At 41.4% G+C, this 23,145-nt stretch overlaps 1 protein-coding gene across 7 annotated transcripts in view; it reads left to right on the top strand.

Moving 5' to 3' along the window:
* The window catches only part of pde7a (phosphodiesterase 7A), a 29,639-nt gene that overhangs the window by 2,102 nt on the left and 4,392 nt on the right, over positions 1-23,145 (top strand). For 2 of the 7 annotated variants that reach the window (XM_042399007.1, XM_042399006.1), the window contains exons 3-7: positions 832-908; positions 2,733-2,855; positions 19,085-19,145; positions 22,088-22,177; positions 22,956-23,113. In XM_042399007.1, coding sequence (XP_042254941.1) covers positions 19,139-19,145; positions 22,088-22,177; positions 22,956-23,113 — 255 coding nt within the window. In that variant the 5' untranslated portion in view covers positions 832-908; positions 2,733-2,855; positions 19,085-19,138. Of the gene's footprint in view, positions 1-831; positions 909-2,732; positions 2,856-6,379; positions 8,361-16,980; positions 17,001-19,084; positions 19,146-22,087; positions 22,178-22,955; positions 23,114-23,145 lie in introns of those variants that run through there. The other 5 variants (XM_042399004.1, XM_042399003.1, XM_042399009.1 and 2 more) reach the window with 5 other exon arrangements.

Below are 23,145 nucleotides of genomic sequence, written 5' to 3'. Positions count from 1 at the left end.
TGTTTTTGTATAACTTATGAGGTCTAAATATTCTCATAAGTGTGGATATTTACTGATCAGTGCTTTAATGAGATACTGTTGAAATCTCATGATGTGTTTTGCAGTTAAATGTACAACATATAAATTATTTATAGACATTTTGTTCACTTTTTCTCAGCTGGCCTCTCTTCTATAACAAGCTCCATATCCTCAGAGTACATGCTCATGGGTTGGTTTGCATAGAGTTTAAGCAACAGCACAAGAACCAGCTGCTTTCAGGAGTAAAAAGCATTTAATTACCTGAGTCACTTATTTAGAGGCATAGGTTCATGAATGAACACATAAACACAACTGACGGACTCATACTCAACACCTTAATGATAATATATTGTTTTGCCAGTAACTAGAGAGCATAGAGGAGGGTTTAACAGTTTGCTGCCCATACTGTTCAGCTACATGGAGGCCCAGTGAACTGGCTGTAAATCTCTCCTCTTGGTGACGTCTGACAGCGATGGGTCTGCATAGTTAAGACCCTTGAAACTATTTGTGGTGTTTGGCTTCCCAGGGTTGTTGGATGTGGATGGCATAGGATCCTCATCCTCATAGTTCTGGTAGTTTGTGACCTATTTAAGCATCTGTAATCAGTTTTTTTTTTACTCTGACTCATACAATATGACATCTGCCTTCCTTGCACTTTTATTCCCTTTTGCAGTAGGCCCACATGGCTGTGCACACAGTGCTTTTCACACAGACACGTCAAAGTCAGTGAGTCATATTTAAACAGATGTTACCAATGAAAATGACAGCTTTACTGTCTAATGTGTTTCTCTCTCTTTCTCTGTTTCATTTAAGCGTCCGTACAGGGACGCTCGACTGCAGATTGTGAGCTTTGAAGACACTGTAAGAATGTACAAGTTAACACCTCAAAGGTGAGAATCATGTCTTGAAATTATAGAGAAACTGAAATAAAAATAGATTGAAAACTCAACACCTTTTGATCCTACTCTTAACTGTACAGTTTCTTTGACTTGTGATTCACAAATTGGTGAAAATGTCAACTTGCAGACTTGATGCTTCTTGCCATCATATTATGTATGATAAGTAAAGGCATGTGCATTTCACCTGATCTCTCATTTCTTTCGTTTACATCCTTTCCCTGTGATTTACTAATGTACAAAGATGTTGATGCTGTGGGCATACCACTTAATTTAGCTTTAATCAGTAGTCTTTAAAAATTCAGACCTAGTATACTTACAAATTCATTAACCACAAGCAAGGACTGCTCAAATGCTAACCATTTAGGCAGCGCACAAAAAGTGAATTCAAATGAGAGCAATTAGGAAGATGTTCTGTTTTATGTCTTTGTGATTGCAGGGAATTTAAAATAATTTTAAGCCATTACAGTCTGACTCATTATAATGCAGTGTCTGTCAGTAAAAATGCAATAAAGATTGAAAATGGACAAGTTAAAAGCAGTGTGAAGACTGCTTGATGACAAAAAGCCTCGGTGGTCATACATAGGGCTTTGATTATAGAGTAGGAGGGTCTGCAGGCACCGTCAAGGCCACAAAATACACAACAGTCGGTGTTACACACTTGCACACAAACACAACCACACACATAAAGGTCTACAAGCTCATGAGGAAGATAAAAGTGTATATAGGATCAGAATAGGGAGCAGAGCAAAGGGTGCCATCTGTTCTCTTGTATGAATATTTCAGTTAGGTGGAAGTCATATTGTATTCATACAGATGGTTAGCAGTCACTGCCTGTGATTTAAAAGGTCTTGGTACGCATTCTGAAATAACTATTTCTACATTTCAGCACGTGTTCTTAAAAGACCGCCTGACCCTGCTGCAAATTTAATTTAGAAAAATGACAAATCTACAAGTAATGGTGAAGTCAGCAGTAACTCGCTGTAGACTCACTGGAGGTAAATAGAAATGAATAAGTAAAGGTAATCATGAGAAGTAAAGGTAAAGTCACTTATTTAAACCTCAATCACAGTAAAAGTTAGTTAGTTTACTCTGATTGAGAGTTTTTCTACAGATTTTGTCCAATTCAATCAACAGTTATAAACATAAAAATGACGATAAAAAGATAAAAATTTTCACATCAGTCGATATTGATAATTATCATGATAAATAACGAGTCATTATTCCTTTCAATATCTCAATATCAATATTGAGACAATATTATAGGGATGACTATTGGTGCGTTCACAAAATATTTACACAATGAGATTTTTGATAAATAATCATCAGTAATGTGGATATAATGACTAAATGGTTAAAGACAAATAATCGAACAGCTAGAACAGTCTTTTAAGTTCAGAAAATGACATCACTTTATTGTAATACAGCCCTTAAAACCAGGGAAAGACAACACTTATGCTGTATCACGATATTATGATATCCAAAATCTAAGACGATATCTAGTCTCATATCACGATATCAATATAATATCAATATATTGCCCAGCCATAATTAACAGTGTTTGTAAACTGTAATAACAGTGATTTAAAATGTAGCAAAGTACAGAAACACACTTGAGTAAAAGTTTAAAAGGTACTTTAAGCTTTTCAATTACTGCAACAAGAGTAAATGTAATTAGTTAATCCCTACATCAATAAAAGTCATGGTCTGATGTAAACTCTTTCCACTTCGGTCAGTTATGACAAGCAGAGAAATATGCAGACTCTTTCCTTTATTGTGGCAAAGAGAGGTGGTTTTATATATTTTTTTCCTTTTTAGACTGTTGGTTGTTTGACTGAAGATCAGAACATCTGTTGATGTGCTTCCAAGACTTCTCTGTGGCTTCCTGAGTGCAAGATGTCTCCAGACTTATCCAGAACACAGTAGAGATCTTCTCCTGAGGTAAACGGTGTCTCACCTCAGTTTTGACATCCTGTTATCATGAACTGCTTAACAGGAGACCAGGTACACTAAAAGGCCATGTACTGTAAATTAAATCAGACATTTTAATATTTATTTAAGCTTTATTTTAGTTTTCTTCCTCCCTTCTTTGTCTGTCTTGTAACACTAATGGTTGTCAAAGGTTGCAATGCCTTTTTCTGCTTGTAGGAATTTTCAAACTTCTGACAGTGTCCCTCGGATGATGTCAGCTTATTCTGGTCACATTGACAATTAACATCTGCAGCATATGACATCTCATATTGTAGTCATAGTTAATGTGACCATAGGAAATGCAAAGGTTTTTAAAAGAGAACCAAACACATGTAATTAAAAACATTGACCCACAATATCATAGTTATTGTACAGATATTGAAAATAGAATTACAGTGAAAAAAAAACTACTGACAAGCATTTTCCATAACCATAATTCACTACACTGTTTCCGGGATAATCCAGTGTAATTATAAGTAGGATGACATATATGGTTGATTTGCATGATAAATGTACTGTGGAGCCTCACAGTTTTGCAAATGTCTTACGTCATATTTGACATATAGTCATGTGATGATAAGAAGGATAACATCAAGCAGCCAGATTTCCACATGGACTTTTATATAACATCCTCTCCCATACAATGACGTAAAAGAGATGTCAGTCTGTTTTAACAGGCGTCACTGCAGCTGATGGTCATGAGAAACTAGATACGCTCAGCATTCAAAGTGCTTCTCTCAGCCAAGCTTAAACATCACACCCTCTGCTCCATAAGAAATAAGTGCTGCCCATAGCAGGTCGGCACATGTTTTAAGAGTGCAAGGATGGACAGTGCCAGTTCTAAGTTGCCTTAAATGAAGGTGAACCTGGTCAACAGTGACAGCAATGGGGCAGGGGACATGTGTTATTTGGGTTCCTTTGTCACAGAGACCAGAGAATCTTAGCATGCTCACTTGCTCAGTGGGAAAGTCATGCACATCAAATCTGGCAAAGCACTAGTTTGCCTGGTCAGGACTAACAGTCCCCTTAAAAGGTTTGTCCTTCTCCTTTTACCACAGCTAGACTGTTCCAGACAGCCTGACTGTTGTTGTCCCTAAATGTCCCCTCCATTTTACCTCTACCCCTGCAGAATAGCACATTTAGGACCCTTTGTGCAGTTTTAATTATATCACTGTCCCTACTGGAAAAATGCTACTTTCTTCTTATTAATAGCAATTTTGATATCTTTTGTAACTTATTGCTTCTTTTATGGAAATATTTAACTGATTTATAAGGAATCACATAGTCCACAGAAATTTATGTAGCTTCTTAATTGATATATTAGTTGTAAGATGCCTTGGCAAGTGGTAGGCATTTCTGTCTTTGTGACATCTGCTATTCCATTCATACCAAAGCCAGGCATACAAAGTCTAGTGTCAAATTATTATGGTCAGTATCATATCAGTCTTTCATGGTTTATATTCTACTGTCAACTCTCCTACTGCTCTTTCTGTACCCAGATGAAGCAGTTTAGTGTTGCTTCTATTGAGGAGCTATGTTTGTAAATCCTACTGGCCTTTAACACGGTAAAATGGTGCTATCTAGTGGTAGAAAGCAGGCAGGCCGTGTCCAGTCATTGCATTACTGCATTTTGACATCACTGCAGTCGTCATTAAAGGGCTTACATTGCACTTGTGGTTATGCTGTTGGCTTACAGTGGGTATAAATAATGTGGATGGAAACAAGAGATTTGTCACTTCTGTAACACATAAGTATCATATTAGGCTGTCACACAGTGGTGTTATCTAGGACTCAGTCATTCAGTTTAACATTTCTGGACTTATTATTTTACACTTACACCAAATTCTTGTTCCATTGCACAGATCCTACTACAGAATTACAACCTTTTATCAAACTGTATGCGTTAGCGCAAAGATGATGTGCCAGCTTTTAATATGTTTGTATTTGTAAAGCATTGCAGCGTATATTGTAGTTGTCAATACATTGGATAATATAAGGCTATACACCTTACTGCACAATTCTTCTGATTATGAACCAGGAGTATCCGACTCTGTAAAATATACTTAGGATATACTGTAGATATACTGTAGTGTACCTCATTATTGCTTTAATTAATTCTGCATCATACAAGCGCAGTGTCCTTGTAAGGGCTCTTTTCAACCACAAGATGGCGCTACATACATAGAGCAATACATTTCCAGGGATTTGTACTGGTTCAACACAAAAGGATACTGCAGCCTGACAATGCTGTTTCTTTCAATTCATATTGATGATAATAGTAATCATGTTTTATTATTATTATCATATATAGTAAGCTAAAGGGTGCAAATGTACTAAATAAATGGAGTGATAATATAGTTCACTTGTCTTTCAGTACTGCACAAATCCAACTAACAAAGGTGGGAGGGTGCGTACTTAAGCTTCTTAAAAAATATTAGACAAAGAGCATGTGCATATATATCATAATGTTTTCAAACATAAAATAAATACTGTCTGTGTGTAAATGCGTGTTGATGTGTTTGTTTACAGATGTAAGTGCACCGATGCACATATAGAAAATGTATGTCAAAGAGCACTATAGGGGTAAAATTGCTGCGTGGGCAATGAAGCAATAGATAGCGACTCCTGTGACGCTCACAGTGTTGTCAGAAGCTAACAGGTAAATCAATTAGGGACACCAGAGATTGCAATCTCTCTCCAGAGAGCTCTCAATAAGACTAGTCAGGGGGAGTGGAGTACTGGGGGCCCCACAAGCAGATACTGTACCTGTGACCCCACGGGGAATCAGCAGGTATGCAGCTCACCAGTTTCCTGTCATCCCAAAGCTCCTGAGGCTGATGCCGGAGTAGTTAAACACACCTGCCATGCTTCAAAGGTGTGTATGTGTGTGTGTGTGTTAGTTTGCGGAAGATATTAATTAACAAAGATGTCTCCCAAATCCTTTCCCCACGTGTACACTTAAGAGGAGTGAGTGTAAAGTATGTGCTGTCCTGTGCACACACACATGACGTGCCATTGACGTAGTTGTATGCAAGATCAAGCAGTTTCCGAGTTGTCTGGCAACAACAGGTTTGTTAACTGCACAAATGCAAAAACAGTACACCCTTGTGTGGCTGACCTTCTCTGCTCTGCTGGCACATGTTTGCAGCGAATGCCTAAGAAGTAAGATGTGATAAGCAGGAGTAGCATTTGACATTAAAGAGTGTATTCTCTGCAGTGACATGATCCACCTTTCAGTGGTACAAAGTAATTCATTAGAGGGAAAGTCAGCTGAGTAGCTTTTCTTCCACTTAAGTGTAAAATCAATAATTCAGCTTGATTAAGCATCATAGTTGGTTTTGAAAAGACAAAAGTTGCAGAGACAGTTATGACTAAATTAAGTGAATATGTGCATATGTGTGAATGATCCTCTGTTTACCTCTAAATGAATTCTTTGAAAAATCAGGTTTCACTCAGAATACCACATTTTTTCCTTTTAGGCGAACATATTGAACTTCTCTTTCCAGTAATTATTAACACAAGCAATTTCACTTTTCCTTGAAAACATTTCAAATGGAATCACAGTGTACCTCCACTTGAATTTGGCTCTTTTACTATTCTTTCCACCCCTGCCACTGTCTTTGATGGTTGTGTTTTGCAGTGTTGCCGTAGCTGCCTGGAAAAGATGCAGACCGTCTTGGTGGGGGGTATGATCGTGGGGGGGGACTACATTCAGACCCATGGAAATACGGAGGGAGGGGATTATGCCTCTGTTGGCACTAAGCCTGACTGTTGCCATGGCACATCCATTGTCCCCCAGCACATGGGCATGGCACTGAAACCTCCAGCGAAAATGTTCTGGTCCATTGATGCTGTGTTTTTTTTTCTTATTTTATCCACTCAGCTGCAGTATGAGGTCAGCTACACCTTATCAAGCAGAAAGTCATTGGTCTATTATCTTTAAAGGCTTATAATACAGACACATAAAACCCAAACAGTGCTTGCTGACAATAAAATGAGTAACTCAGTCTGCTTTACAATGCAAGCTGCATGTGTCTTGAGTCACCACAAGTAGTCATATGGAGGAAATTGCCTGTGCCTGCCAGAGCTGCAACATTTAGCTGTATTTCCCAGGCTGTATTTCAAACTCCCGGTGAGTCTCAGTTCCCAAGTAGTATGAGTCATGAGATGAAGGTAATCACAGGCAATGATGTGGACCGCTGCAGGGCAAGCCCCGTTGTGGAGGAATACCCTTGAGAAAGTCCACGCCGTCTGCAAACGACTGCTCATATAGGTCTTGGGATCGCCCTGACCGCATAGCCAATCAAAACAGTCGTTTCATAACTTGTAAGCAAAGTCGTCCAATCAGCATAGCGGTAGTAATAGCTGCCTCACTCCTATTGGTCGAGCTTAGACAAGGGCGTTTTTTTTGCTCTCTCCAACAGCACCATCTCTGGCAGGTGGTGTGTGCTTTAAAACCATACAGTAGGCTAATGTTTAGGACGATAGGTAGGTAGTTATAGAGAAATAGACACACTTAAAGTTATTATTTGTCGGTTTTTTAGGTCGCGTGCCACTACATTGCCTGTAAATGCCAGCGGGGGTCGCAGTTGAATGAGATGAACGTCGGGGTTCTCCTCTCTGAGCCAGACACTTTGTGCTTTACGGTCAGCGGTGAATTAGACAACTGCTCCTTCATCATGCAGCTTCTGAAAAAAGACGGAAAAGCCCTACATGTTGATTATATTTCGACACCGGTGTAAGTCTGAATGAGAGAAAAAAAACTCCCCCGCCGAACGGCTTTGACAAGGTCTCACATCCTGGAGCTGCCTCACTTCATCCGCCGGGTGTTGCACACGGTATGATATGTTGATGACATTTTTTGGAAGTGGTCGTGCCTTTTGTTTTCATTTCGGGATATGCGATATGCGGATCTGTGAGCGCCACGAAACACAAATGCACGGAGCTTTTTTTCTGCCTTGAAAATGAGGAAGCGTTTTCATAAAGATCCAGAAAATGGCAAGAAGGTCTCGTCGTCCGTGGGCCCGGATTTGAGTAAAATGAGAAGGAAAGGAGCAAATGCAACAGCAGAATGAACATTATTTCCCCCCCTCCCCAACAGAATGACACCAAAGGAGGTAAAACGGTGGAGGCAGATAAGACGCAGCATCCATGAAGGCGATCTTGACAAGTTTTGAGTCGCTCATAATGAACAGAAATACTTTACAGCTCGATTGCAGATCGTTTCCACAATATTGAAAGATTTTCTAACTCACCAGTCATATATTTTCCGCATTTTTATTTTTAATTTTTTTTTTAATTTTATATTTTTGATCCGGATCCAGCCCTGACTATTCAATGGAAGTATGTTATCAGCTGCCGGTTTTGCCTCTAGACAGGCCGGTTCCCAAGCATGTCCTCAGCCGGAGGGGAGCCATTAGTTTCAGCTCCAGCTCTTCTCTCTTCGGGGCTCCTGATCCGAGACAGCTGTCACAGGTAAATAAATAATAATAAAAACAAATACTCAAAATAATATTCTTAACATTTAGTCACAGTGGGTTTGGCTCAGAGAGTCACAGAGGCCTTTAAAAGCAGCACCCTTTTAACAAATATATGAATAATCCACAGGAATCTTGCAGGTGGTTGTTGGATATCTAGGCCCCAATACACACTCACTTGCACAGGCGCACACATTTTCTTATCTCTTTAGACCTAAACACACACACACACACACACTGACAAGCCATCTCCTGAAGCCACTTTGCATTTGTGCATGTTGCCCACAGATAAAAGGCCCCTGCTGGCTTACACTTTAGCCAGCACTGACAGTGTGATGTCTAAAGTAAACCAGTTCACTCCTGGGACTTGCTACATTTGCCAGAAGGAACGTGCCACATTGTTATTTATGTTAACATAAACCTTGACACATTGACAGAAGAAACATAAATCATTGAGTCATACTTGAACTTCCTGCTTTCTCAGAGTCTTGAACTCTTGGAAATGTGCCTCAGATAAGCCTGCCTCTATATTTCTGCTCTGCGGTGAGAGAAAAGAAAGGCGAAGGTAGGCCACAACAACAATCTTCAAGTTGTGGGGTCACATTCTGCTTGACTCTCATGTACACAGAGAAAAAGAAAACAAACTGGCACGACAGTACACAGCATCTCCAATGCATTGAGTGTTGTGTGTATGTCTCAGACAGCGTACCGTCCACTAAACCTTTTATTTAACTAACTGTTACATGTGTGTCTGCAACCTCAAGAAAAAAGTTCAGGAAAAAAGTGTGGGGAATTAGTTTATTGACTCATGACTTGTGTGATTCAATAAACATATTCCCCACAGTGTTATACTTTTTTTTTTTTGAATCCACTCTTCAAAAAGCATCCTTAGTATTGCTTCAGTAGTTTTGTACAAAAGCAGCAGCAGCAGCAGGGTGTATTCTCATCTCTTTGGGTCATGTCCCTCTAGTTGCTCATGAACAGAAATTCCCACAGCATTGCATGGCACCTCCCAGCATATTAACTAAGCATTAAGTCACTGTCTTTGACTTTGTGAGCGTCCTCTTCAATGGGCTGTCCATTAGGGCTTTGTGCAAGACCCTGCTCCACATAGCCACCCATGTGTGTCCGCTTTGAACCTAACAACACCATCACAGGCTGCTCCCTCAAAGACTAATGCATAGCCTTTGCGATGAAAGGCCCCCAGTGTTGCGTATCCCCCTGGTCTTTTTTTTTTTTTTTTTACTTGGTTATTAACATTTTCACCATATGTCATGAAATGTAGGATTAAGCTGGCAGGACAAGACTCTACTTACCATTCATCCATCTTTCTATCTGTCCATTAACTCTATACTTGTAACCATTATCCTACCACTCCATTATTGCTCTGTGCTTTAGTTGCGAAGACTTATAAAACTTATCCAAAGACCTGGAGCCTTCTGTTCTGGAGCAGTCCAGTATGACTGACCTTGCTTTCCTAGACCGTAGCCCAAAGATCCCCGGAGAGATCCCAAAACCTCAGGAGAAAACCTCACCTTGGAACAATACTAGAATGCCCCATCCTCAGCATCCGAACGCAAGTGTAAAGCAGTCGTGTCCCTTGGTCAGGTTCACCAGTTGATTTCTCAAGTGGGCCAGAGTTCATTTCCAATCAGCAGGTGTGAGCTGTGCGGTTATTGTGCTCTTTTGTTGTGAAAAAAATGGGTCATTTGCAACCAGCAGTGCACTTTGTAGTGTTAAGTGAGTTTCCAGTGAAACAATAATGATCTGCATGTGATTTTTGTGGAGACACTGTTAAATCATGCATTTAATGTGTCCAAACACTTTAATGCTTTGTGCAAAAACAACACAGTGACAGAGGGGGATTCACTAATTCAATATAAAGACCAGCTGACATAGTCTTTTGTCATTTTTTTTTTTTTTTTTTCTTACTGAACATCGGCAGATTTGGGTGAACATGCATGTACGCATACAGCAGTGTCACTCAGCCTTTTGTCGCAGAGCAATTACACATCTACAAATATTGTGTTTCGGGCCCTATTTATGACCATAAGGGTGCGTTTGTCCTTGGTGGCTGCTGTGTTTTTGTGTGTGGTTCCACAGGCCTGTTGTTTGTGGAAGCAGGGCTGGACTACCATTGCAGAAAGAGGCAGTTAGGCATGTGCCTGGGCTCTGTGGGCAGTGGTTTGGCTCACTGCCAGACTCACAGATGGCCAGAGTCTCAGTCTCTTTTCTTTCTCTGGCTATCTTGTTCCGCTCACTCACAAGCTCTCTCTCTCTCTCTCTCTCTCTCTCTCTCTCTCTCTCTCTCTCTCTCTCTCTCTCTCTCTCTCTCTCTCTCTCTCTCTCTCTCTCTCTCTCTCTCTCTCTCTCTCTCTCTCTCTCTCTCTCTCTCTCTCTCTCTCTCTCTCTCTCTCTCTCTCTCTCTCTCTCTCTCTCTCTCTCTCTCTCGCCCCTCTCCTACCCCTCGCAGATGAAGACATTTCCTCTCGTAAACAGAGGACGGAGTAGGGTTGAAGGAGACGGCAGAGTCTTAGAAGAATATGTCACTCTGTGGTCGTGGAATGCTTATGATTGGGTGTAAATATGCTGTTGAAGAGGCGTTGAAAACAGCACCGACATTAAATAAATGGGCTCATTTATCTATTACAATGCTTCTATTGTCTTTCTAACAATGCATGTTTGGCTGCTTGTTGATTAAATCCTAAAAGTGAGGGGAAGATGATTTTTAGATTTTTGCATGTATTGTGATGCATTTTTGCATCACCTCGGGCTTCTCTGGAGTGAAGGGTAAACACAGGACAAGGACAGATTAGATTGGTGCAGAATGAAAGGACCCAGGAGTAGGACACAGCAAAGAGTCATGTGGTTCCCATCTAAACTCCAAAACATGCATGAATTCGGAGATAAAGATAGATTTGTATTACTACACCAATCACTGAGATGTTGCACATGTCAGGGCTGAGACAGAGTTTTCATGCCATGTGGCTGGCTTTCATGATTTGGTACCAGTTACACACTCTCAGGCACAGTCACATGGTTCTGATGAGGCTGTATAATTGACAATTTTTTTTCAAAAAAGGAAAAAAAAAAAAAAAAAAATTCAGCTGAGATACAAGAATCAATAAACAGATGCATGGTATTGATGACGAGGCAGTCACGTGGATTTCGGTGATAATGGGAGGAAAGCAGCTTAGACTGGAAATGCTGATCTGCTGTCAGTTAAGTCCATCATATCATAGTCGGTGATATCATCAGGAGTATGTTGGCCACTGACCCTAGATTGACTCCTTTTCATTTGTGGTGTTTAGGCACAGGAGGGGGATGCCTGTGCCTGAGGCCTGTGCGTAAGAGCAGCAGATAGCGCTGCTTGTTTCATCCACATTATGGATGTTTCTGTGTAGTGCACGATAAGGGGAATACACTACAGTGCTTCTTTCAGAGGGAGTTACTTTGTTGATTTTAACTGAACCGATAAGGGTTGTTTTTTTTTTTTTTGTTTTTTTTTTCTGCGCAGTGCCATCGGATTGACGTTGTTTCAGGATGTGGTAAGAATGCTGAAGGAGCCGTTCAGACTCTGCGCCTAGTGTTTCACAACCTTTCTCAAAAACTTTAACCCTTGTGCTGCCAAACTTAGGTTTTTCTGTGAAATTTTTGTGAATGAGCTGGAATCCCGGGGGTTCTGTTTGTTTCTTCTTTTTTTTTTTTCTAGCAAGGATGTGTATTATTTGGTAAATAAACAGGAGTCAAACCTCACATCCTGTCCTCATTTAAACATACACTCTCTCTCTCTCTCTCTCTCTCTCTCTCTCTGTCTCTCTGTCTCTCTCTCTCTCTCTCTCTCTCTCTCTCTCTCTCTCTCTCTCTCTCTCTCTCTCTTTCTCTCTTTCTCTTTCACTGCCTGTCTGTCTCTCTCTCTCTCTGCGGGGCCCCTCTTATCACATGACCATTCTGTTTTTGTGCTGCAGTGTCGAGTGCAATCGGCCGTGAGAATGTGGCTCCACACATCAACACACTAACGGACGCTATGTCAGGGGCCAGCTGCTCTGTCTGAATATTAATCATATTAACTGTAGCCCTATAGACTCATGAGATGAGCCTATACAGGAAGGAATAATTTATTTATCATTTTAGTCTTAGTTTGAATCCCCAAATAGTTGGCGCTCTGGTTGGAGACCTGGGTTTTGTTTGTCCTCTGTAGAAGGTTAAGACTTTCAGAGAGGGGGGGGGGGCATTAAGCTGGCCCAGAGAAGCAATTAGAGCCTGGGGATGATGTTTGAAATGAATGAAATTCCTGTGCAGGGTAGACAGACTGTGAGAATATGAAGCAAGTCTCCCCCTTCCCCCATCCTTTAACTGTACTTGTTTCATAAAACACTACAAAAAGCACATTTATACAAGGCCCATTAAAGCACTCTGTAAAGAAGGCTTAAATCATTTTATGACACTTTACCCGCCAGTTAAAAAAAAAAAAAAAAAAAGGCATCAGTTGTAGATGTTACTGCTCAGCATGCATGCTGCTTTGTTCTGTGGTGACAACACTGCCCTGTCATTCGCCGGCAGAGGCCTCGGCAATTCACCCCGGGCCTCTCCTCAAACCAGCGGCCCTCTCTCAGAAACTCACTGCAGCTGGAGGGTGTCAGAGTGAACAGCAGTTCTCCTAAAACACTCTTACAACAGGTAGACTCCATCTAGGGCTTTTGTGTACGCGGCGCGGCTTGAGCACAAATACACGCACTACTACTCACTCACTCACTCACTCACTCCAAACCTGTCCGCGTTTACGGCCTAGCACTCAGTTAGTGGAATGTGTCGTCCCACACATTAGAGCGCTGCAAGAGGTCATAACTCAGAAGGAAGCTTTCAGTTTATGAAACTGTGGTGAGTCCGGCCGCTTTTATCTCGGGAATTTATGTGTGTGCTTGTGCGTGTGTGCTTTGTTTCTGATATGTCAGTTTATAGGAATACCGCTGGCTTCCTCATTTGCTTGGCCCCAACTGACTTACTGTGCAACAGGCCTGTCCTCAGCCGAAACCCTGTTTTTAAAACTAAATGAGACGATAAAGACAGGTTTTATATCTGTGTTTGAAACAACGAAGCGTGAGAATTCTCTACTGTGCACCGGACCGTTGAATACCTTTTTAAAGAGCGTCAGACTACAATATCAGCTCAATCACAATGCGGTGATGACAAGAGAGCATGCTTGAAATAGCCACTGAGCTGTTTTGAATTTGAGTTCCTTCAACTCAGCCAGTGCCTTTTTGATTTAAACCTACACACACACACACACACACACACACACAATACATTAGTCTGTTTGCTTTGAGCAAACGTCACCATAACAATAAGGTAGCTGTTAATGGGGACAAAAAGCACATATACAGCACACCTTTACTGGCAGAATTTCACCAGATTCCAGTAAAGGTCACTTGAGTTCACATTTCTGAACTTTTGTGATGTTGTTAGCTGTTTTCTGACTCCTATGGTTAAATAGATGCAAACATTGAAACCCTGGGGTTACTCACAGAGGTTTTGACATCACGTGACCCCTCCCGACCTCAGAAACCTGAGTGTCATGTCCCCAGGCAGAGCGACTAAGCTGAGATAAGAAATAGAGCCGTATGTAAACGAGCTGACATGCAATTGCAGGGAGCACAATGAGCAGACTGTTATGCGTAGCAGTAAAGTCCAAACAAAACTGAATTTGGCTTGTTCTGTTGCAAGCAAACACCAACTGACTGCAACTCCAGGTGTTTGGTTAATGGCGCCCAGAGTAGATGACATATTTCCATATGTTCCTCAAAAAATTTTGTTTCAAGTAAACGAAGAAAAACATGGCTTGAAACCAACCTTTGACACTGTTAACAAGTTAAATATGACTAAAGCGGCTGTTCAGAACATTTCAATAAGTTTGGTTGAATCCAATTTGGCGCTTTTTTATGCTTGTGAATCCAATATTTTTCCTGTAAAACATGCCCAGGGTAATTTTGTTTGACATATATTGACTTCACTAATAGTTGGTTTGAGTAAGTTGTTCACCCACACAAGCAGCTTTATAAAATCTAGATGGTAAAATAGGCTACGGTATGTGTAGGTACTTGATTGTGCACTAGTGAGCTACAACCGTGACTTATTTTTACTACAAATAGTAGTCTCGAGCGAAAAAACACCATAGGACAACAGATTGGAGGACATGTTAATCCTGCCATGTTTGATGCCAGAGGCTGTGGGTCATATGCAAACTGGCAACCAGCACAGCTCAGCAATGAAGCCAAAAGCAAAAGTCCCATAAGCTATAATTTCTCTAATGTCCACTAGATGCTGGCACCATGGAGACTGACAAAATAAAGCCAGTGGAATAATCATCATAATAAACAGTTTCTAAGGCTGGATTGAGTGTGTTTGCTTGATTAACATGTGTCTTAGCCACAATCAGCTATAGCCAATATTGACCCTTGCTCTTCCCGGCTCATCCCAAAGTTTGAACCATTGTTTTAAATTCTGACTCTTGAAAACTGACAGCATGGAAATGATGTACACACGCAAATCCAGGCTTCAAAATCTTTCCTAATTAACCCATTGACAATGTCTCCGATATTATCTCTGTCTTTCTTCAGCCAACTGGCAGATCTCCATTAAGCCAGATACCTTTGCTGTGCCACACCTTCATGCAGCCGTGATCAGTACCTATGATATGGGCACGGTACCACCCATGTTTTAAGTTGGAGGGTAGAGATGTAACTCAGCTATGCGCATTGCCTTGCGCCTCTTTGTCTGACCAATTCACTGCTTTTTCTCTTTCAGAGAGAAATTTAAACTTGATCCAGTCACTTTCTCCAGTGACCAAGTCAATACCAACTGCAGTTTCCAGTAGTTGGCCCATGGAAGGTTTTTATTGTGAAGCAGCTGTACAAAGTGTTGCGTTCATCCCTAGTTTCCTGTATGAAACACACACATTGAGCTAGTCATTTCACTGTGACATCAGCAGAACGCAGATAAGGTTTGCCTGTCTCGGTTTTGCCATGATAAAAATGTAGTAACGCCCTCCTCTGAGGATGCAATAGAGGACAGACAGAGAGAGAGACATCTTTAGATCAGGCAGGCAGCTGAAATGAACATGCAAGAAGGAGATTAATCGCTGCTGGACTACATTCCTCATGTTTTATATGATTTGTGATAAGCGTGTGGAAAAAATTAACAGCAAATAAAAGCTATCAAATTTATTAGTTAACCTCTATAAAAGAAGCATGTGTCTGTGAGTTCAAGTCCTGTCTTTGACATCCTGCATCTCTCTCTCCCTTATTTCTCATCACCCTCAGCTGTGAAGCATAAATGCCAAAAACACAGAGCTTACGAAGGAGCTCAAGCTCATGAATGTTGGACCGTGACAAGACCGCGAGTGTACGGCTTTGTGTGTGTTGGCATTGCAAGGCGTGGCAGGGGTGTGTGTTGTGGGGTCGGCCATTTCAAGGGTAAAACAGGACTTTCCCCTCCGTTCACATTGGGAATGTGACATTGACAAAGTGTTTGCACTGCAGCCTCCTTCTCACCGGCTCACAAGGGAACACATGCCAGTGTCCACTTAAGTGCCAACTGGTGGCTAGCCCTGTGTGTGTATGTGTGTATGTGTGTGTGTGTGTGTGTGTTTGCAGCAAGCTCTGGCCAAAAGGTTTGTTTGGGCAAGTGTTGGCAGGGTTGGTCACTCTCCCATTCCCAGCCCTAGAGCCAGCATTATACAGTTCCCACGCATGTTACAGCCGATACCAATGCCATTATACACACAAGCACACACACACACACACACACAAACAGACACACACAACCCATGCATATATACACACAATCTATAATGCTCACACTAACCACCGGTGCTGTGTGTAAACACAGAGGCCTGTTGACACTAAAATACAGCTTTGCAGATTACCCACCCTGAGTCAAGCTGTTTGCTAGCCGGTAAAATATTAGCTTTGTATTGGCTGGTGTCATGAGCTCAGAGGACAGACAGTGTCAGGTGTGTGTGTGTGTGTGTGTGTGTGTGTTTGAAGGAGACTCACACTAATCCTTGGGATATGAAGTAATGAGTATACAAGCATGTACATTTGTGTTTGCATGTGTTTTTGTTTGTGTTGTGACCGACTGATGTTTGTCATTAAATAGTCTCAGAATATAGTACAATATATCAGCTCCATCTTTGTTCTCTGGTTGAGTCTCTGTAGTATTGGACCACGATTAAACCCAGGCTAGATTTTTACCGGTTTGTTCACATTTTTAGCTTTACAGAAATGGTTTCCCAATCTTTTAAGAAAGTATGGACGTATAGTTTGAAAACTTCTTGGTTTTCTTTGCAGGATAGAGGTAAATGGAGCCTTAAGGATGGTCAAGGTAAACTATCTGTTCAGTCACTTGGTTAGTTATTTAGTCAGTCATGAGTGGGCCCAACATTAGCCCATCATTTTTTACACAGTCCATCCCCACTAGACAATCAGCCCATCCATCAGTCCAGCAGCGAGTCAGTGAGCCAACTGGCCAGTCATGCAGGCTCCCTGTGGAATGGGTAATCCTACACGAGGGTAGCCCCAGAAGGGAGAGTGCGCAGTCGGCCTGGAGGGGGGCCAGGATGTGAGGAGTGCATAGAGAGGTGAGCCAATAACTCACTGTAGCCCCGAGCAGCTGTCTGTCAACAGAGCAAATATGCAGTTACCACAGTCTTACCTGCTACAACTACCACTGTGCTAGTGACTCTGCTGCTGCAGCTGCCTCCTGCTGAGGGATACTGTTTGCACTGGATGGTGTTGCAGACACAAGTAAAGATGCAACTCATCGACTTTATTCGCTGGAATACTTGTACATATTTTAGCATCTTGCACCTTTAATAAGTGCACCCTGATTAAAACAAAAAAGGTTTGATTTCACAGTAAATCAGTGGAAACTGTGGCCCCAGAAACCTAAAGAAAATGTTTTTCGGTTTATTTTTTGGTGCTCCAACACAAAGTTTGGAGCACATATGTCAAAGGGCTTTGAGGCATCACTGGAAACATTTAGTGCATCTTGAGCCAATAAATACATTTGACTTATTCGAACACACATGTCTGATGTTGTCAGTGAATATTTTAGGAACCAGTGAACTGATTTGACTTACTTGATTTGACGCATTTGTTTGTAAATCTGGACCCAGAGTTGTCTCGAAAAAGTATTAAAAAAGCAGTTATAGTGTTATCAGAAATGAATTCCTCAACCCATAACAGCAGTCATCTTTAGTTTTCACTGTATTTAATGTTTAGGGGTAGATGGAATGAGCAGTAAAAATGGTAAACCAGTAGAAATTTGTGCAACAACATCCTTGCCCTTCCGTGCCTCAAGCAACCGTGATCATGACCTGTGATGTAGACAAGTGGCAACTGTATATATCACAATAACGGCACGTAAAAAAGGTAGAGAATTGCACCTGTTTATCCTCTCCTGATACTTTGGGGGGAAAAAAAACATTCCCTGATAAGAAACAACCGGTTATGGCCTGTTGGAGACCATTACTTAGATTCAAACTTGCATGGAAGGCACTGACTGTATCCCAACACAACTGCTTTATTTACAGAGTTGTTTAATTGGTTTATAATGTTAGTTGAGGTGATAAATACAGTGATTTACTTGTATTTTTTGCATATTGATCACACAGTTAAAAACAGTAGTAAGACACGGAGCAATTTTGCTCACCTTCCTCTTTACTCTTGTGCAATATTCACAAGGCATGCTCACTCTGTTCTTTGCAGCCATGCATTCAAGCCAGCCCTTTGTCTTTTTGTGTTTCCCCGGCACACAGTGTACCCATGTCTAAATCTAGACTTAGAGCAACTTTTATCCAATGAACAGTTAGTAGCTGGTCAACAAACTTGGTGGACAAGTCAACACTTCCTGTTGCTTTTTCTTTGAACAAGTCTTCCTGTGATGCAGCTGCCCACACTGTAGAGTCTAGATAATCAAATTGGTTTTGCAACAGAGAAGATCATTCATAACATTTAAACATCACATTGCCACCCAGAATGTTTTAAATCGAAAGCTATTGGCTTATTAAGGGTTGTTGGGTTACGTCCGTCTGGTTGTCAGGTCCATTGAAGTCCATTCAAATTCTAATTCAAATTCATTCAAATGGCTTTTGTTTGTTGATGTCTGATTAGGGAAATATTTTTTTGATATGTATACAACTGTACATAATGTTTGAAATGTTTGATCAACCCACACTTTTATTAGGAGGAAGACCTTTAAAGGGAAGTAAAAAAAAAACAGAAAACACTTTGGATGGGGGCAAATCTATTTGGACAGGCCCAAAATAAAATCTATTTATGGGAAGCTGTGTGTGTGTGTGTGTGTGTGTGTGTATGTGTGTGTGTGTGTGTGTATGTTTATATGTATGTGCGCGTCCATATAACACGTCAGTTTCTTTGACTGATAGCGGTGTAAGTGCTGTATCGGGCTGATGATATGGAGCTGGAACATGTTTATCAGTGTAACAGTTTGTGTACACACTCACTCACACACACAAACACACAAACACACACACACACAGTAGATTATAACCAACAGTAGTGACATTACACTACCCTCCAGTTATCAAGCTGTATGTATATACCATTGCGGGCAGAAACAACCACTAACCTGTTATTTGACAACATTGTGTTGGTTCACGTTGGACAGACATTGATGATGTTTCCTTCTGTTTTTTTTCAGAGACGCGGGGCCATCTCCTATGACAGCTCAGACCAGACGGCACTGTACATTCGCATGCTAGGTAAGTGTTTTCCTGCTGTCCGTGCACACACATTATCTGCATACACGCGCACGCACACACACACACACACACACACACTTTACAAACATCACTAGGTTTATCTCTGCCATGATCATGTCCATTTCTTAATACACAATGGCTTAAAAAGCGGTGAGATGGGAAATGGATGGATCAGAAATGGAGAGAGGGTTGTAGAGATTATAAAGAGAAAGGGAAGCACTAGAGTGCACGTCCACTCAATCCCTGGCCTTTTGGTAATCTCTCAATCACAATAGGCTTAGGTTGTGTGTATCTGTAGCGTTGAGTGTCTTTGAAGTTTGATCAGATTTGTTAGAGTCCAGCATTTCATTTAAACCGCCAAACAGGAGACTAAAGAGTTTAGCAGCAGGGTGTGTTTTTGTCTTTATGTACACGTGTCTGCGTGTACACACTGTATGCGTGTGTCCATTTGCTCAGCGCTGCCCCAAGTGACCCTGCACAGATAAGCAGTTTAGAAAATGGATTGGAAGATGGACCGCTCGTAGCTTTGGCAGGCAGCTTGAGTCAAATGCACCGTAGGAGGCAGCCAGATCAGCCTTGGCTTCCTCATCAATAAGGTTATTGGGGATAATGGTGCGATTAGAGCCTGGGTGTACCCCTGACATCAGTTTACCAAACACAAATTTGCCCTTGCATGCAACTCTTGCTACCCTAATTTACAGATGTGATGGTGTTTGCTGGGAGTGAGCAGCGAGTCAGACAGAAACTAGAGCCAGTGTTCTCCTTTTTGTTTGAGGCTTACTCAGTGACTTTGTTGAAATCCTGTTTAATGTAGGTTTCACATGATATTTCTATACTTTCCAGCTTGAGTCGACCGCTGCCACGTGTGTCTAGTTACACTAAGAGCAATTTATTGAGCTGACTGAAGGAGCTTTAGCTTTTTAATCATTTTACTTGGCTAAGTATGATGGCAGTCTCATACGTCACCGGCATAAAGCATCTGTCTCTGTAGATTTTATATTAAATTGAGTGTGAGGAGAGGCACGCTAATGTAGACTGGTGTTTGCCTGGGCCCAGGGTTCAGTCTGCCAAGTTAATGCTGATGTGCTTTCAAATAGCAGGACTCAGAGCTTTCGCCACATCAGTTATAATGACATGACCTACATCCACCTCAGAGCACCAGCACTAATGCACCGCAGGGGAAACATGGACCCTGTGACTCTCAAAACACACTAATCACACAAGCACACACACACGTGCTGAGCCCTAGCACATGCATTTGCAGATGTGACAGATGTATATACAGTAAATGTGGGCACACACACACATTCACTGCCTAGGAGTGCATGAATTGTAGTGTTTTTTTTTTCTGGTCATAGTTTATGTTTTGCACGTGAAATGCCACTGATATGGTTTCACTCTCCACATTCATACCAACAACTTTACAAACAGCTTTTCAAAATACTGTTGAGCATTATGATGCCTTGAATTGTAATTCTTAGTTTTTGGTATTTTGATAGGAACTTGTGTAATATTCAAACAGCTGTTTGCAAGTAAGTAATATGCTGGTTGGGGGAAACACACCTGTGTGACTGCTTCGATTTTAATTCTACTGCACATACGACAGTCAGGAGTGCCATGCTGGAAACATACCATTGCACTGTTTAGCACCTTGATCAGTATAACGCCACATAGAGTCTTGCTGTATATAGAGTGTTGCCTGGAACGACACACTAGCATTTTACTGCATCAGTGTCATAGCACCATCCCGTCACCTCACTACGCTCTCACTGCTCCTGACTACAGTTTACAAGCAGGCCGGCCGCCGTCTGTCTGGCCCAAGTCTGGAGCCTGTTCCTGTTCCTCTGCCTGACTAATAAAAAAAAATGGTCATCGACAGACTATAGACCACTTTCAGTGACTCTTGAGTACTAATAGTAGAGCAGACTGTCCTGACATGGCATTGCATGCTCAGCTGTTTGACTGACTTGTCTCATTGTTTGTCCATTGAATCTTCTTGTTTGAGGATGTGGGAGTGTGTGTTTGTGTGTGATTGTGCCCGCACATGGATAACATAAGATACATCAGGTCTGGGTCAAATAGTATTTACAAAATCACATCTTTCGCTTGTTTTCATTTGCTTAGAGTACCAAATTGTCCTTTTCACTTATTCTATGATTCTTTGTGAAAAGTTGAAACATGATGGTGAGGTTTTCTGTGCACATGCTAAGCTATAGTAAGGGCAAATATATATATTAATGTATTGGCTAGAAAAGTTTAACACATCGTTTTAACAAAAAAAAAAAAGATTGATTATTTTGTTAGCATTCAACAACTATAGCTCCCATGAGTCTTGACAGCAATTTTGTGGTTAAAACCAACAAAAATCCATGATTTGTCTTAAAAAAGGAAAAATTACTCAATTTTGACTAACTTGCACAGTAAGTAAAGATTCATATATGGATTTGCACTTTTTTAAAGCAAAAGTTACAAAGCGCCTCACAGTTAAAGCATTTAGCAGGCAGGATTATAAAAAAACACAGGAGCAACAGAATAGAGTTTACAATGCAAACATAACATCAAAAAAAGCAGAACTTCTTGAAAAGTGAGGGAATATAAACTATAACACTCATCTATCTCAGAATATTGCCAGAAAACCAGTGTCAGTGTCAGCTTTTCACAAAGACTGAGTGGAACAGAGAGTTGCTCATGAGCGGTCAGGATTTCGGACGTGTTGGTAAATCAATCAAATGAAACTGAATCTCACATATGTTTGCAATCATCTGATTTGTGTGCTCTGTTTATCGTCCTGGGGTAAAGCCCGTCCTTGTGACACTTAAGCAAGATCAATTCCAGTGTATATAATCAAAAATAAATGTAAATACTACTTGGCCTGGCACATCCAGACTCCTTTCTTTTCAATCAACATGAGTCTTGAGGAAATAAGTGCTGATTTCTTCTAGGAGATGTGAGAGTGAGAAGTCAGGTTGGATTTGAACCAGAACGAAGAAGCTCCCACCCGTACCTGTGCATTGACTTCCGAACTCTTCACGGTGAGTACAGTATGAATCATAGTCAGTTTCCTTGACTTTGCGGTCTCTTTGATAACGAGAGGCATTATCAATCTCTGCACACAGTTTGTTCCTCTCCACAAGATTGACAGATATTTGTGCACCTGCTTTTGTACAGTATTTCACATGATGATAAAGACCAAGGTGTGTCTTAGTGTAAACCCTGTGCGAGGCTTTTTTTATCAAAGCTGTAAATGGTTGTGTGATAAAATAGAAACCTTTTCTATAACCCTCAAACACCTACAGAGAAGTTGTGTGTGTGTGTGTGTGTGCGTGTGTGTGTGTGTGTGTGTGTGTGTGTGTGTGTGTGTGTGTGTGTGTGTGTGTGTGTGTGTGTGTGTGTGTGTGTGCGTGTGTGTGTGTTGGCATTTTGACCCGAAAGTAATCCGACCTCATGCTGACGTGTTTCCGGATTGCAGCCACGGTTTATTCAAACACAGTGCTTTTGTGTGTGTGTGTGTGTGTGTGTGTGTGCGTGCGTGCGTGCGTGTGTGTGTGAGACCACTGACAAAGCATGTCTGCTGTGTGATCCCAGACGAAAGGCTTATGAGTGGGCGGCTGTGTCAGCAGCGACTGTTTGTATATCGCTGTGTTGGTGTCAGATCCCCACCGAGTTTGTGTGACCCACAAGACTCTCCGAGCCTAATGAGCTTCTGAAATAAACATTTCCGGGGAAAAAAAAAAATTGTTGCTCATTTTTTCCTTATGACACCTTTCGTCAGTTATTTATTAATGTGTGTGTGCGTCTCTGTGTGTGCAGTGCGGCTGGGCTGTGGGTCTGCCAGCTCTGCTCCTGAAAGGAGGGTCCACAGACTGCTCAGCTTCCAGAGGTACCTGCACTCGTCCCGCCTGCTGCGGGGAGTCCCCCAGCAGATCCCCCTCCACATCCTGGATGAAGACTACACTGGACAGGCCAGAGTATGACACCCACCTTTTTATATAATCATACC

The sequence above is a fragment of the Thunnus maccoyii genome, chromosome 21 (assembly GCF_910596095.1).
Source record: "Thunnus maccoyii chromosome 21, fThuMac1.1, whole genome shotgun sequence".
Taxonomy (NCBI): Eukaryota; Metazoa; Chordata; class Actinopteri; order Scombriformes; family Scombridae; genus Thunnus; species Thunnus maccoyii.
Note: the sequence above shows the minus strand (reverse complement) of the source record. Positions and strands in the feature narration are given on the sequence as shown.